The 16,397-nt window shown below is 47.1% G+C and overlaps 2 protein-coding genes across 2 annotated transcripts; one reads left to right on the forward strand and one right to left on the reverse strand.

Annotated features, from left to right (window-relative positions):
• The first annotated feature begins 1,133 nt into the window (after positions 1-1,133).
• Positions 1,134-13,818, forward strand: LOC146983401 (ubinuclein-2-like). Its single transcript, XM_085784978.1, has 17 exons — positions 1,134-1,703; positions 2,730-2,867; positions 3,015-3,130; positions 3,615-3,746; positions 3,894-3,997; positions 4,288-4,783; positions 5,848-5,918; positions 6,004-6,133; positions 6,507-6,613; positions 6,732-6,842; positions 6,939-7,082; positions 7,472-7,522; positions 7,617-7,659; positions 8,749-10,038; positions 12,039-12,246; positions 12,814-12,882; positions 13,168-13,818. Exons 1-17 carry the CDS (start codon positions 1,349-1,351, stop codon positions 13,212-13,214), a joined length of 3,612 nt encoding a protein of 1,203 aa, XP_085641104.1. The 5' UTR covers positions 1,134-1,348; the 3' UTR covers positions 13,215-13,818.
• A 574-nt stretch (positions 13,819-14,392) lies between these two features.
• Positions 14,393-16,177, reverse strand: trir (telomerase RNA component interacting RNase). Its single transcript, XM_085784944.1, has 3 exons — positions 15,324-16,177; positions 14,868-14,939; positions 14,393-14,778 (listed from the first exon to the last, which is right to left on the reverse strand). Exons 1-3 carry the CDS (start codon positions 15,621-15,623, stop codon positions 14,671-14,673), a joined length of 480 nt encoding a protein of 159 aa, XP_085641070.1. The 5' UTR covers positions 15,624-16,177; the 3' UTR covers positions 14,393-14,670.
• Positions 16,178-16,397: the final 220 nt, after the last annotated feature.

Consider the following 16,397-nt stretch of genomic DNA (forward strand, 5'->3'; position numbering starts at 1 on the left):
CATATTGAAACAGAAATACACTATTAAACATCAAACAAGTCTTTTTTAGGAAGTCCATTAAATCAATCAAATGTGTTGAACAACATCATATTGTATGATTACACATATGACATGAAATGCCTGCACTTAATTTTCTTTATCTGTCAATCTGCACCAATTGCAAATAAGTAAAATGTGGCAAATGCAAAATACCATCACAGTGTGAGCAAAAACAGGGAAGAAGCACAATAAAAGAACAAAGGATCTATGGCTGGGGTCAGTGATTTTCAAACATGGGCCTTTTTTTCTAGCATTGTCAAACAAAGGGACAACACAGATTCATTCACAGGTGTGGTGGAAAGGACTCCTTTATTCATATGTCTTATCATTCCCCCCTTAAGTGTACACATCTGGTAAAAACAAGCTATGTAAATCTGATCAGGGGGTTATTCACACGTAATTATGGCTTTCTTCATTCATGGGTGAGTTAACATATGGGAACAAAAAGGTCAATATGTCCCTTTGTGTTTGATGAATATATTTTGATATATTTTATCATGGCTGGGTGTTAAAATGCAGCATTTTAACGGGATTGACGTGAGCCGTGTATTTATATTATTATCTACAATGCGTTTATGAAAAATATGGATCCGCCTATACACGTGTCTAACAAAAGTGACCCGATTTTACAGTGAAAACAAAACAAAACACACCCCACCAGAAGCGTCCATGTCTTTAATAATAAGACGTACGTGCACTTGTTGTGCTTTAGGGCGGATGAGGAATAAAATGTGTCGGGGTCATATAGATTTTGTGAGCTATCACGGACAGTATGCTGTGTCTGTCTGACTGTGTGTTGTAAACAGAGGAGCCGTGTCCCGCCTGTGCAGAACAATCATCTCCTCCATATTCGCGCTCGTCAGTCAGGTGGGCGTGTTCCGGCGCTGCCATTGGTCGGACGCTGTTCCCCTTCCTCCCCGGCTTCCGCTTTCTTTTCATACGCACGCCCAGCCACTGAATAATGATAATAATGATCAAGATGGCTACTACAGAATACTCCTTGCGGTAGCTAACCACCAATTTCATGGAAGCTCTCAAAACTGCGATTTCTCACAGTTTAAGTCCCCCGTGGGTGACGGGGCCACGCCACGGATCGTACTATATGGATTGAAACGGGCGGGGAGGAGATAAAAGTGTCCGTGTTGTCTGCAGCAGCACTCGGTCTAAAGGAAGCTAGCGAGCGGAGCTACCAGCTAGCCGTACTTGTCGACCATCTCCAGGTTTAGCTCCCCAGTCAGTCAGCGGCGGAGGAGCGTGGCGCTGCTGCCCGTTTTTGCGTGCGCGGTGGACGGACGGAGAGCGTCGTCAAATGGCCGAGCCCAGGAAAGTGCCGTTCGTCACCATCTCATCCTTCAGCACCTCGCCGCCGACCCCCGAGTCCAGCAAGAAGCGCCGTCGCGAAGATGAGGCCGTCGTCGACATCACTTTTGGGAAAGATGGAGGTGGAAGTAGTGCCGCCGCCGCCGCCGTCGCGGTGGGGTCAGGAGGAGGTGGCGGCGGAGGAGGAGGAGGAGGAGGAGGAGGTCTGTTCGGTAACGCGAAAGGAAGCGACGCCGAGACCGGGGAGACGAAGCCCACCGTCCGCCTCAACCTCCCGCTGACCGAGCCCAATGAACGAGGGTCCGCCGAGTTCAACTACGGCGAGCTGGTCAACTCAACTCTTTCTACTACTCAGGTTAGGACAGAGGAGACACAGCAGCGGCAGGGCACCATGATAAGAGCCGGAGGGGCCTAACCTAGCACCGGCTCAGGGGAGGGGGCGACGCTGCTGCTGCTGGTGTCACACTGGCTGGTGTTGTTACTCAGCCGGCAGCAGAGTCAACGGTGCTAATAAGGCACTTAACGTTAAGCATACAACTATTGCGACTAGGTTTTTATGTTTGATAACCTTGGGATTCATTAAGACACGCAAGGATTCGCGTTGGAGGTGAAAAGTTATTCATTGCATTTCCTTCCGACTGGAGGCGTGTGTGTGTGTGTGTGTGTGACAGACAATGGTTGTAGCAGATCCGGTGATAACCTGCTTTGTAGTCGCTAGTGAGAGTGAAACTACAGGAGCACTAGATCTTCCTCCTCCTCTTCTTCCTGTTTAACACCGCGTTGCTGTCATAAGGGATGGACAGTAGAGATAATGATATCCATGTTTACAACTTGCAGCATCAGCTGAGCTGGTTGAGTGGGGGGTTATAGGCTTAGGCTTACTGACAGTAGAAGACTGTCAGTTCAGTGGGGGTTTAATCACCCTGTATGAAGGACTGTAGCTGATGTGTTGTGTTATTTGATTTTAAGGCACTTAAGTTAAATAGTTGAGAGTTTTAGTTGTAAGTAAACTTAAATGTTGATGTGAAAACTTTTTTTTACAAATTACAATCTTGTTTTTACTATTTATTCCAGTCTTACCTTAATGCAAAATAATGAACACGCCTGTCAAGCTCTACCTCGTTAGTTTGCAATGCAGATGTTTCCTTTTCTAAATTTCCTGTTTCATTAACCCTTAACAATACTAGGGAATTTTCTCACATGTCGAATCACTCCGCTCAGACCCACAGGAGACATTTTACAACTGTTTTCTCAGTCTGAGAAAACCTGACTGATGAGTTTCGTAGCTCTTTGTAAGAAAGACATTTCCTCGGTGAAGGAAAAACGTCCTCTTGCTTCTGTTTCACCTCTGATCCACTTTTCTTGTTTACGTCAGGTAAAGCATGCAGGTTCCACAGTCCCCAAAGGACTCGCTCCTCCCCTGGACCCCAGCGACCCCTTTGCGGACGATGAGAGGGAGAGACGGGAGGTGGAAGCGCTGGCAAAGAAGTTTGAGAACAAATATGTAAGTGTTCTTTCTGAATGTATTGTTACAGCTGCAACTGTCTGGATGTTGCGCCTGCCAGATATATATTTGTTTTCATGGTTTTTGATCTCTGTGTTTTTCTTGCTGTTGCAGGGTGGTGGTGGTGGCGGTGGTGGAGGTGGAGGTGGAGGTGGTGGTGGCGGTGGCGGCGGCTCGAAGAAGAAGAAAAAGGACAGAATGCAGGATCTCATTGATATCGGATACGGCTACGATGAGACCGACCCCTTCATCGACAATTCAGAGGCTGTGAGTTCTGTTTTTTCAAGCACACACATGTTAATTTTTTTTTTTTTTTTTTTTTTTTTTTTTTTTTAAGTATATTTTTTGGGCATTTATGCCTTTATAGATAGTACAGTTGAGACAGACAGGAAACGGGGAGGCAGAGAGAGGGGGGATGACATGCAGCAAATGGCACCCGACGCGGGACTCGAACCGGGGCCGACCGCAGCGAGGACTGTGCCTCTATACATGGGGCGCCCGCTCTAACCACTACGCCACGCGACGCCCCACACACATGTTAATTTAACGGTTTAATGGTCAGTCCTAGGTTAATTTATTAAAATGTGAAATTATTTTACAACATTTGTGCCCCTTCAAACATTTAGAGGTTTGTTTGTTTTGGTAAAAATCCATTATTTGCTTTGTCCACATGCTGTTTATCCTATAACCAATGTTGAACAATCACACAATGTGTCGCAGCTCAGTAATCGTACTTCTCTCCTGACCTCAGTATGATGAACTGGTACCGGCCTCTCTCACCACAAAACACGGAGGCTTCTACATCAACACAGGCACTCTGCAGTTCAGGGCGGCGTCTGACTCCGAGGGAGAGAACGCAGGCACTGAGGATAATCACTTCAAAGTAGGTTCTTGCTGCTCTGCACTTATCGGGAACAAAATCACTTAATACATACATATTCAAGTGCTTCAGTGTTTAAAGTGTCTCTTTAAATGAAAACTCCTGTTTGTACACTGCATTAATCACCTTCATTTTTGCACCCATTTGTAGAAAATGAAAGATGGTGAAGAGCGTGTGATAAAAAAACGGCGGAAAAAGCAAGACGGAGTTCTGGAGGAGAAGAAACCGAAGAAGAATAAAGTACCAAAGTCGGGGTGAGGTTATAATATGTTTTCAGTGTTAAATCAGAGACTAATTTCTCCAATATTATGAGGTATGAATTACAAAAAAAAGTAATTTCCTCTTTTCTAAAGTCTGTGTGGTAACTCGGTTAAAGGTATGATTCCATGCTTCTGTTATTGGAAGTCAGTCAGATATGTCATGATTTCCCATCTGCACCCCCAGCCGCTCTTGTTTGTCACAAAAGGAGGAAATTCATGACAGATGACTTCCTGTGCTGGGTGATTAAATATTTTTCTTCTTCTCGCCTCCTCTGCTCTGGCAGAGTTTCAGCCCTGAATGTTCATCGACCAGAAAAGAAGAAGAGGAAGAAGCTGATGAAGGACTCTATCCACCTGGCCAACATGCTGCGCCGCTTCACCAGGGAGAAGGAGGAGATGCGCAAGAAGAATATGGTCACCGCCGGTGTGCCGCGGCCCGCCGCCAAAGTGCCCAACGCCAACAGCGCGCTCCTCAACGCCCACCCCAAGGCCGCTGGCGGCAACGACTGCAGCATAGCCGACCTGAGCTCCGACCCGGCGGTGATGTCGCTGCTCGGCGCGGCCAATAACGACATCCTGCAGGACATGATGGGCGACCTGGACTTTGGGATGCTGGACTCCCCTCAGCCCTCCAGTCCCACGCAGGGGGAGAACGGCTCCTTTGGGATGGGACACAAAGCAGGCGGCAGCAGAGCGGCGCAGGGCAGCATGATGACCCCTCCCCCTCTGCCAACTGGACTCCCAGCCCCGCTCACCAAGCGCATCGAAGACCTGAGAGCGGTACGGACTTCCTTGGATCAGTGCAGTTTAAATAACTATCTACAATGTAGTGTTTGGCACAAACAGGAACTGCTTTGATCTTAGTTTAAGGGATAGTCCAACATTTTGGCAAATTGGCCCATGGCAAATGCAGAGACTGGTTGCCGAAAAACTGCCCCTGACAGGAACACGCATCAGCGGTTTTGCATGAATTTACTTCGAAAACAACTCAGTCTCGTAACGTTCCATTATTATCTCATAGCGTGGTGAATGTGCAGGTCACAACTTGTCCACGAGAGCGTTTTGAAGTTGTTGGATTGTGTATTTGATGAGTTTGATGAGGGAAACCAAGAAATCCCATTAGCCTCCGTAGCGTAGCTCTGAGCAGCTCACGGCTCTGCTCCGCCGTTCTAAAAATAGCTTGCACCGACAATTGAAGGTAACGAACCTACTCCTAAAACTATAGGGATTATAGCAATGGGCCAATTTGCCAAAATGTTGAACTATCCCTTTAAACATTTTTCTTCATTTTTCAGATGAGACAAAATTGCACAAAATTAGTATTAAACAGAAATGCCGTTAGAACAGGGATAAACAGTGTAAAACAAGTCAGCAACCTTCTGAAGCCATAAAATAACTAAAATGATTTGCAAACAATAACTTCCTGAGACTAAGACACTAACATCTCATCATTTTCCAACACATCAGAAGAGCGAGCGTCCACTTTCTGAAGCAGTAAATTTAAGACGCCTTTCTGTGTAATTTTAGTGTCCAGTGTCCAGGCAGAGGAAACATAAAATGCATAAAATCTGCATTACCAAGTGGAGTGCAGACTCAAGGAGCTGTTAAAATGAATCCAGTGAACGTCAGCGTCACCGCTCACACATTTTAGCTGAATACATTTCCATAGATAATGCGGCTGTTAACCCAGGTGTGACTTTACAGATAAGTGCGCCAGCGTTCAGCTCGGGTCACAGATTCAAATCTATTCTCCCTCTTATTATGTCTGTGTAAGCTGAGGCGCGACGCTCCTGTCAGAGCAGGATTAACAGACTCCAGATGATAACACTTGTCTCTTGTCACAGGCGTCCCGTCTGTTCGACGAAGAGGGCCGGAAGAAGTTCTTCACATTGGACATGAACAACATCCTGCTGGAGTGAGTGACGTTCACATGTCCGCTGTTTCAGACTGGAAGTAAAACAACAAATATGAACCTGTGTACATCTCCCTCTGTGTTTCAGTATTGAGTTGCAGGTTCAGGAGCAGCCGACAGAGGTGCGTTCAGCCGTCTACTCCCACCTGGAGGCCTTTGTGCCCTGCAATAAAGAAGCTCTGCTCAAACGCCTTAAGAAGCTCAGTCTCAACATACAGGTGAGTGGGAGTACAAGAGAAAAGAGCCAGTGCCACCTCATTTCAGACTGCCGTTTGCTGCCGTTTGATCATTACTAAGCAGTTTTGGAAGGATACCGGACGTGCTTTAAAAAGCGTCCTGTGTGGGGTTTGTTAGACTAGAGTCGTCACGCTAAAATGGCAGAGGAGTTTTCATTTTGTCAGCAGAGAGGCTGCGAGCTGGCAGGTGTGTCTAAATAAATGTGAGAGCTCAAAGTGTTGTTATCATAGCTGTTGTGTCTGCTGGCTGTGTGCCCGTTATCTGCTTCTATATTTAGCGTGACTGTGCTGGCCTGTGTGTGTCTGTGTGTCTGCGAGTGTGCGATTTCTGACTGTGCTTATCCCTGTCTCCCAGGATGACCGTCTCCGAACGCCCCTGCTGAAGCTGAAGCTGGCAGTGTGCAGCGTGATGCCGGAGCAGATTGCTCGGTACAACATGGACTGTATAGCTAAAGTGGCGAAGTAAGGACACATCCTGTAGCTCTTAATTTTGAATCTCCACCGTATCCCTCTGCCTTCAAACGTATTGTCCTCCACATTGTTTAACATCGAGGTGTGATGTTTCTCCGTGTGCTCGCAGGCAGCAGTCAGAGGAGGGAGAGAAGAACGGATCAGAGGACGACGACGACGAGAAACCAGGGAAGAGGGTGATGGGGCCTCGAAAGAAGTTTGTCTGGGACGACAAACTCAGGTCGGTGTCTCAGAGGAAGCTCATGAACGATCAAAACTGTCACAGTCTCTTTCCCTCTGTGTTGATTAGTAGTTCATATTTCTATATGTTTTCCAGGACATTGCTGTGTAACCTGGTGCGGGTGAAGCTGGGCTGCTATGAGCTGGAGGGCAAGAACTCGCTGTCTCTGGAGGACTACCTCAAAGCCTTCATGGAGACGGAAGTGAAGCCTCTCTGGCCTAAGGGCTGGATGCAGGCCAGGTGTGTGTGTTTACCTGCTATCACAAGAAGACAGTGTTTACACAGTTGAAACGAAACATAGCAGCAAAGCTCATAGATTGATATGTCTCATTGAGCTTCTCTTTAAACACGGGGATGATGCAAACTTCCAATATAGTCATGGAATTTTTTAGCTGACACCATGCTTGTTTTAAATGACACAATATGACTAAATGTTAATCCCATAGTGTTAAAGAATAGGAAAGAACCAATGAAATATCCTATACCAGACATTAGTTATTACTGGACAGTGCCAGAATATACACAACATGCAAAATGTGATATAATGATAGTGAGCCACATAAAGAGGAAACAGGCTGTGGTTCTGGAATATGTTTATTAGATTGTAACATGAGTGTTTCTGTCTACAGGATATTGTTCAAAGAGAGCATCATGGCTCATGGTCACCTCACCGGCTACACGTGAGTCATGCAGCCTATTGTTGACCAGAATTCTTATGACCGACTCTGTTATTTTATTGTGTTCTCACTCACTCATTTTGTCTGTTCACTCCAGAGCGAAGAAGAAGATGGTTACGACTCCCAAGGCCAAGCCAAAGGTCAGACATTTAATTAGTTGTACCTTAGAAGTGGTTCACTAAACGTGCTCGCTCGTCTGTTTCACTCTGTTTAGTTTTTGGTATCTGTGTTATTATTTGGCTCCTTATCATGGACACTTAAAGGGATAGTTCAACATTTTGGCCAATTGGCCCATTGCCATAATCCCTATTGTTTTAGGGTTAGGTTCGTTACCATTAATTGTCGGTGCAAGCTATTTTTAGAACGGTATAGCGGAACGTTAAGAGACGGAGTTGTTTTCGAGGTAAATTCGTGCAAAACCGCTGATGCCCGTTCCCGTCGGGGACAGTTTTTTGGCAAGCAGTCTCTTAATTTTCCTCGAAAACGTTTGTTATTATCTCATAGCGTCGTGAATGTGCAGGTCGCAACTTGTCCACCAGAGCGTTTTGGAGTTGTTGGATTGTCTATTTGATAAAGGAAACCAAGAACTCCCATTAGCCTCCATAGCATAGCTTTGAGCAGCTCACAGCTCTTCTCCGCCGTTCTTAAAATAGCTTGCACCAACAAATAAAGGTAACAATTAGAACAAAGGAATAAGACTATAGAGATTATGGCAGTGAGCCAAAATCTTGAAATATCCCTTTAATCTAACACTCAACACTAAATATTATGGGCTTTAAAGACTCAGTAACTGATATGTTCACATTAGGTTTAAGAGTCCTCGGTTTCTTTGATAATGTTTTCTTTATTGGACAAGGGCAACATGATCCACAGCCCTCTGTTTAAAATACATTTTAATATTCAGCCCCAAACCGACAAAGCAGAGTAGATTTCCTTCCTTCTGTGTGTCACTCTCCTGCTGCTGTAGCTCAGGAAGGAAACACTGTCACTGGAAACTAAAACTACATTTTAAGTCTCATAATACCTTTAGTTCAAGTTTTAAACAGAACCAGTGGATTTAATTCCCCCCTCTGTGCTGCAGAAACTTGGTTGGATCAGAGCAGCTAAAAATAATCCTTAAATGAACAGTCTGTGTCATCATGTCACCTCTCCTTTAAATCCAGCAGGAGAGCTGCCATGTTATGTAATATTCTTTGTTAATGTAATTTCTGTGTGCTCTTTAAATCCAGGAGGCTGTTTGGACTCAGCGTGCCCCACCCTCAGCAGGCGCCACTCCTTCCCCCGCTGCCCAGGTTGCCAAGCGACCACCTCAGACGCCGGCTGAGCCCATATGCGTAGACTCCCTGGATGAGGATCTGACGGCGTCCTCCCTGGACTCCATCTCCCAGGCCCTCGCCATCCTTGGCAACGCGGCCAAGGGCCTGGCCCAGGGGGACAGCCCCCCGTCCCCCGAGGGGCCCCGGCCGGCCCCCGCCCCCTCCGCCTCCTCCCTCAACACCTCGCTGCTCATCCAGCAGCAGAAAAAGAACTCCGTCGGCACTCCCAGCTCCAACGCACCTCACTACATCTCTACCTCTTCGTCTTCCTCCACCCCTCTGTCTCGGCCGTCCTCCATCACGTCCTCGCCCCTGGCCGCGGTGCGGGTGGACGGGATGGGGGTCGTCAAGGGCACGCCGCAGGCACACAGACACTCAGTTTTGACCGCTCAGAGAACTTTGGGTGTGGCAAAGGCCAACATGCCCGCCTCAGCTGCGTCACCTAAACCGCGTCCACCACCCACCGCTTCGCCGCTCGTGGCCCCGGGATCGAAGGCGGGGGTCTCCATCCCCACCTCGGCCCTCCTCAAAGGCAGCAATAATAATAAAGCCAACAGCGGCGACGCTCTCATCCTCACATCGCCTCTGTCTCGGCCGCACGCCCTCTCGTCGCCCTCGCTCCTCGCCACCAAAACCTTCCAGACGCCCCGCCTGCCCCACACCCCTCAGAGCAAATCCTCCCCCTCCCTCTCGCAGACACTGGTCGGAGTCCAGCCGCAGCCGCAGTCCAACTTCATCACCCCCATGCACGCCACCCTCACCAAGTCCACGCACAGCAGCATCGCGCCCATCGTCAAACTCACCCCCCGCACGCCCAACCCCGCCGTCACCTCCGCCACCTCGGCCTCGCCCTCCATCTCCCTAACCCCCCGGTCTCAGGCAACCCCCACCATCCACCAGTACTCCCCCAAAACCTCAGCAGGGTTCCGCCCGCAGTTCTCAGGTGCCCAAGGAGGGGCCACCAAGCCGGGGCAAGGCAGCTACACTCCTCCAGGCAGCCAGAAGACCCCCAACAACAACAGCACCGCCAACACCAGCCTTATGAACACCTCATCCATAAGCAAGCATTCAGGGTCCAGTGCCTCCCCCACGGTGGTCTCGGCCAGCCCAGGCCAGCGTCAGAGGGTCGGGGGTGGGGCACCTCAGGGGGCCAAATCTGTCGTGTCTGTTTCATCGTCATCCGTCTCTTCTCAGTTGCCACAGGTTTGTACTGACAGCTTGTTGAGATCACTGACCAGCCGTCTGTGCCCCCGTCACCCCCCCATCCGCCCACATGATGTGTCAGTCGTTTAGTAGTTTGACCTTCGTCCATCTGATACCAAAAAAAAAACTGAATGTTAATGTTTCAGGAAAAACAGCTTAAAGGGATAGTTCAACATTTTGGCAAATTGGCCCATTGCCACAATCCCTATAGTTTTAGGAGTAGGTTTGTTACCTTTAATTGTCGGTGCAAGTTTTTTTTAGAACAGCAGAGCAGAGCCACAAGCTGCTCGGAACGTTATGAGACGGAGTTGTTTTCGAGGTAAATTCATGCAAAACAGCTGATGCCGTCTGGGGCAGTTCTTCAGCAAGCAGTCTCTGCATTTACCTCTAAAACAACTCTATCTTGTAACGTTCTGTTATTATCTCATAGCATGGTCACAACTTGTCCACCAGAGCGTTTTGTTGGATTGTGTATTTGATGAGTTTGATGAGGGAAACGTAGAAATACCATGCACCTGTGTTGCGTTAGCTGAGCAGCTCGTTGCTCTGCTCCGCCGTTCTAAAAATAGCTTGCACCGACAATTAAAGGTAACGAACCTACTCCTAAAACTATAGGGATTATGGCAATGGGCCAATTTGCCAAAATGTTGAACTATCCCTTTTTACTTTTAATTGTGGTTTAGTCCAAGACATTTGTATTATTCCAGTGTTAACTCAATTGTTGTACCATTTCAGACTCAAAGTAATGAAGAAACACTCAGTGGTAGTTCACAAACACACAATTTTAACTTTCCCTAAGTGGTGTGTAGCTGAGCGCTTCTATTTGCTCAAGTATTATATGTTCACCATTGAATCATGCAGTACTATCAGACTGGAACAGATGTGATTGAATCCAATTTCTGTTGCTGAAAGTCTTTGAAATGACACTAAGAAACGTTGTCCCAGGTTCCTCCTGACGACCCACAGACCATGATGTGAACAATGTTGTTTTTCAACATAAGTAAACTAAGGTCTGTGTGTAATTAGAGAAGTTGGGATATTTAGCACTATTGTTGAATGGGCTCTATGCACAGCTCCACTACTTCCTGAACTTAAGGCAGCTCCGTTATTTCCTGTCTTACATTATTGGACAAACTGATTAATCCAGGGGTGTCTGAGTAGTCACAATGGTCAGACACCTGGATGAATCAGTTTGTCCAATAATGTAAGACAGGACATAAAGGAGATGCCTTAAGTTCAGGAAGTAGTGGAGCTATGCATAGAGCCCTTTAGTCAGAGGTGAACTCCTTCCACTGACTTGAATATGATTGTACCTTCATTTTGCTGCCGCCCTTCACAACACTCATCTACAACACTAATGGCCTACATCACTAAACCAGTGGAGCTGAGTTGTGTATTTGCTCCTGTACTGTATTCAAGAACAAATCTGAGTTACTTCCTCCTAACTCCCCCCCTTTCAGAGACATCTGTAGTTACTTTGTGGATTCAGATTTAACACAGATCCAGGAGCTGAATCAGCACTATGCCCCACATTCACTGGTCGCCACTTTTCCATGGTGATGGTTTGCTTGTTGTCTCTTTGAGCCAGTTGCAGGCTGAGTTTGTTTGGTTTCTGGACTATTGGGATGGAAGAAGTGATGGGCATTATTTTAACTATTAGTTGACAGAGAACTGTGTATAATCTGCTGATGATTCCATAGTGGAAAGAAATCAGCCAACATTTATGACCTGACAGAAGCAACACATCTTTTGGTGGTTATAATAAGTTGCCAATACAATGCTAAATGAATCAGCAAAAAATCCCCTGTGAGTTTACATTACGTACATTCTGGTAATGTTTAATGGAGGTGTAATTGAGTGGTTTTAGACTTCAGTATAGGATTGGGGACTCCCTCTATACTGAAATGGGTAAAGTGTGAAAACTGGGAGTTGGGATCGTTTCTGTGTTCTGCACTTCTTTTTGTCAAACACTCGTAATATTTCCTTCCGTTGGCGCTCAGGTCTCCACAACGGGTAGCGGCGGTCTCCTTGGCTCAGCCTCGTCTCTTCCCCTGGGCTTCGGGATGCTGGGGGGCCTGGTGCCCGTGTCCCTGCCCTTCCAGTTCCCCCCGCTGCTAAACCTGTCCCAGCTGGGTGCAGCGGGCTCCAATACGGTGGCCGGCGGCTCCGCGGCCAGTAGCAATGCATCGTTCTCAACCCTGACGCAGAGTGAGTTGTCAAACACAGGACAGAAACGTGGCTCATCCACACCGATGAACTTTAAATTATGCAACATGTAAAACTGGTGACGGGTACTTAATATAGCGTAGGTTGAAAATATATTCTAATTGAGGTTATTTTCCAGGCATTAGCCAGGCCCTGTGTATCAGTACGTTGCTCTGCTGTTGTCTGTTTGTTCCTGTGCAGGCTTTGTCGCGTGTTGTATGTTAGAGCATCATTTGTTTTTATCACCATATTGTGTGTCAGATGTAAGCTTGTGATTTTTTTCTCCTGTTTGACATTATTCCATTTTGTTTGCTCCATCCCCCCCCCCAAATTTCTCTTGACCCTGTTATTGGTTACTCTCCCCCCACCTTGTCACTCACGTGGCCTCACACCTCTTCTTGTCTTTATCTCCCCTTCTGTTTGGCTGTCGTCACCTGTCCTTCACCTCTACGCCATCTTTGCTCCTTTCCCCACCTGTCTCTTCCTTCTTCCTCTCTTCCTTCCCTCTGTCGTGTCGGCATCTGTTCCTCCCTCCCTTTTCCTCCTCGCTCCCCTGTCCTGTCTCCTCAGATCTGTATAAGAGTCTCCAGTCAGGGTCTCAGGTTGCTCTGCCTCCTCACTTGCAGCTCGCTTTCTCAGGTAAAATCTGCCCCCTCCTCCTCCTCCACTACCCTCGAAGCCTGCTCCATTTACTCCCTCTGCAGCCTCTCTGTTGTCTTTCCAAGTGTCTGGTGTTCTGTGTCAGCTCGTCCTTTTCTGTCTGGTCCTGTTCTGTTCTGTTCTCTGCTTGTCTGTCGGTGGCAGCATGCCTTTTGTATGGGGTCGTTTCGGTCTGTCTCTGTAACGTATCTGTGTGTATTTTTAATTTATTTTGGTCTGTCACTGCTTTTCACTGATTTCAAGAACTGTACTATTCCTGTCCAGATGTCAGTCAAAGCCAGGGAGGCGACGCTAAGAGGAAGCCTCTATGATACAGCCGGACTCCTCCTCCCAGTGGATGCTGTCCAATGAAATGACAGGACGTTGGGACAAATCAGGACGGATCGAGGCTTTGGGTGACACATGGGACAGACCACTGAAGACGGGGGTCTGCAACACAGACTGGGCTACACACACACATACACACACAGTACTTGATCTGAGAGGATCAGCTCAAGTTAACATTAATACCACAGTTGAATATAACTTTTTTAAACAATTTGATAAGTTTTAAATACTATTCTTCATAGAGTTGATAAATGAAATGACAAATACTGTTTGTCAATGTTTACAAGATAGACCTATATCACTGTGGACAGGGAGAAAGAATGAATGGATTTTCTAGGTGAGTGTGTGTGTGCGTGAGCGCGTGTGTCTGAATGTGTGTGGCTGGTGGCGGTGAACGTGTGCCTTTGTGTGCCTCCCTCTCTGATGCATGGTCAGTGTGTCTATTTGGTGCTGTTTTTATCATAATGTAATTATCACTGATACCTGTAAGAAATGTAAACTGCAAATTGTTGAATTTGAGCTTTTTTTTTTCCAATGAAAGATGTAAACTTTTTCATTGTAATTGAATTCGTCAATGAATTCGTTTCTGTACAGAACTTTTAATTAAATTTTTTCCCTTCACACTGGTGTAAGTCGATGTGATGCAGCTGATCCTTGTAGCATTAAAAACCATGTTTCCACTGGAGTCCCTTCACATATATTTAAAGCAGAAGTAAGCAGAATGTTTGTGTTAATATAAGTCTTAAATAGTTATATCTTCAGACAGCAATCACTTATATAGAGTGTTTGGTCTGAAACACAGGTCTGTCAGTCACTCTGCTCTGCTGTAAGCCGAGGAGAAAACTTTCCTTGTATCCTACAACCTTTATCCAATGAGGAGAGAGAGAACGGCATAAAGGGGCGGTCCTCTCTGTGTGTGCAGCCAAGGGATGCGCATGAATGTGGTGACGTAGGGACGAGGGCGGGGACTGCTAACTCCATCTGCTGACAGGAAGTTAGCCAAAACGACTGGGATCGCTTACTTCTGCTTTAAAGGTAACACACTTAAAACTGGGGCACAACACCACACATAAATAGGCAGTGTAGGTTTAATCGAAACCTTGATTTGGCTATTAACAAATCAAATTTATTAATGAACCTCAACATGAAACCAGACATGACAAAATTTTGAAAAGATTTATCAACGTATAATGAATGTCAAGTTTCTGAAATACCTTGCGACACCAGATCAAAGTCACTGACGTCCAACAAATAACAAGAAAGACAAAAAAAAACGAGGGAAGGGTCATCAGTCTAAGCAGTTTGTGAAAAGACGTAATGTGAAGGGTAAAGTTGAACTGGCAGTATGAGAAGGTCAGGATTGGCCGGCCCTCCTGGAGCTTCTCCCAGATGCTTTTCCCCCTCTCTTGACATTGTCACTCCACGTTCCACATTTGGAGCCTACTTGACCAGAGGCCTGGTTTTGTCATCGTCGCCACACTGGTGGGCTTTGTACTTTTTCACCTCGGCCATGTACTTTGACCAAGCATCGCTCTTGCCTGGTTCAGCCTGGAAGAGGAGGAGGAAACACAGGTGAATCAACTGGATGGACTCAAAAAATACACCAGGATCATTCTGACAACACTAAACCCACTTACTTCTGAGTCCTGTTTCTGCTTCTTCGCAACCATGCCGGTCTTTAGGAACACACCGCCTCTGCGCTTCCCCACCTGGGTTAGGGGATAGAAGACTGAAACCGTTATAGGAGCCCTTGCAGGTGGACTGCCAATGAAGGAGACTACACCAGAGCAGAAGGTCTACATTTAGTCTCCTGCCGCACCACCAGCGAAACCATCATCATTGAGGAGCATCCCCCAGACTAACTGGACCCATCTACTTGTTACACATTGCAGTGTGAAATAATGCAAAGTATAACACTAGCACTGGCATATGTGTGACATGTCACTACAATTAACACTGGCCATTGGTTCAGGGTGTACTAACTCAAGAGCCAGTTACAGTAAGGCTGTCAAACAGCGCATGGTGCTTTACTGTGTGTTTGTGCGTGTGTTCAACTACTGCTATCTCATCTTACAACTGGGCAAACCCCTTACAAAGCTCGTCACGGGTGGGGGCTTCTTTTCCACTGATGTCTGTCCTTGCTCGGTGGTGGCTCGCGCGTCTCCACCTGTTTGCTGCGTCTCCTTTTTCCTCCTCTCCTCCTCCATCTTTTTCTTGAACATCTCCATGAAGCTGCCGTCGTTAGCGAACGCGTTGCCTCCGGGTATCACCCCCGGGGCTGAGCCGGCGGCCAGAGCCGGGCTGCCGGACGGCGACGCGGGGCTTCCGCAGCTGGAGTCGCTGCTGCCGTCCGCGGGCGTGTGAGGTTTGCCGTGTGCGCGCTTTGGATCCATGTCTCCTGGGCGTATTGTTCATACACAGGCACAGTCCGGCTGATAAAGAGCAGTGTGTGTATCCGTGGGGTTTAGTAGTATGGCTCGAGAGAAAGCAGCAGTGCCGACACGCCGAGAGACGGGCTGGACCCCACCCGCGATACGATACAAAAAGCTGTGGAGTTGGTCGAAACAACCGCGCAGCCGGGTTTAGAAAAGGAGGCAGCTTGTAAGAGATAAGGCGAGATAACTGGGGGGAAAAAACACGTAACGTAAAGACTTTACCGTGGCAGCCCTTTAGCGCACTCCCCGAAACAAAAACAAAAGCAGGCGCTGGTCCGGTGCTAACGTGGCTAACACTGCGGGCTAAAGCCCAGTTGAGTTCAGGCCTTTACGGGCGAACAAAGTCCATTCAAATCTCCAGTTCATGTGAGAAATGCATCCAAATATAAAAAATACACACACGGCGCACGACACAGTCCTAATACCTGCAGTAAACACCGAGCTGGTCCCACACTTTAATTATGCTTACTGCTAACTTTCGCCATCTATCACTCACTGTCCGCCATGTTTAAGTTACTAAGATGACGTCACGTCGCGCCTCTTGCGCCCCCTGCTGTGGCGGGAGGGAAAAGAAAATACAGCAAGCTGGCCTTTTTTTTTTTCAACTTTATTTTTATTGAAGAACACCGCCACAGAAATACATGTTCAGTTGTTGCATTTGTTGTCGTTCTAAACATTCTGCTAGATGATAAAACAAGACAACAATGACAACGTAGAGAAACAGTTCTCACA

The sequence above is a fragment of the Trachurus japonicus genome, chromosome 8 (assembly GCF_045865225.1).
Source record: "Trachurus japonicus isolate A0001 chromosome 8, Traja_1.0".
NCBI lineage: Eukaryota > Metazoa > Chordata > Actinopteri > Carangiformes > Carangidae > Trachurus > Trachurus japonicus.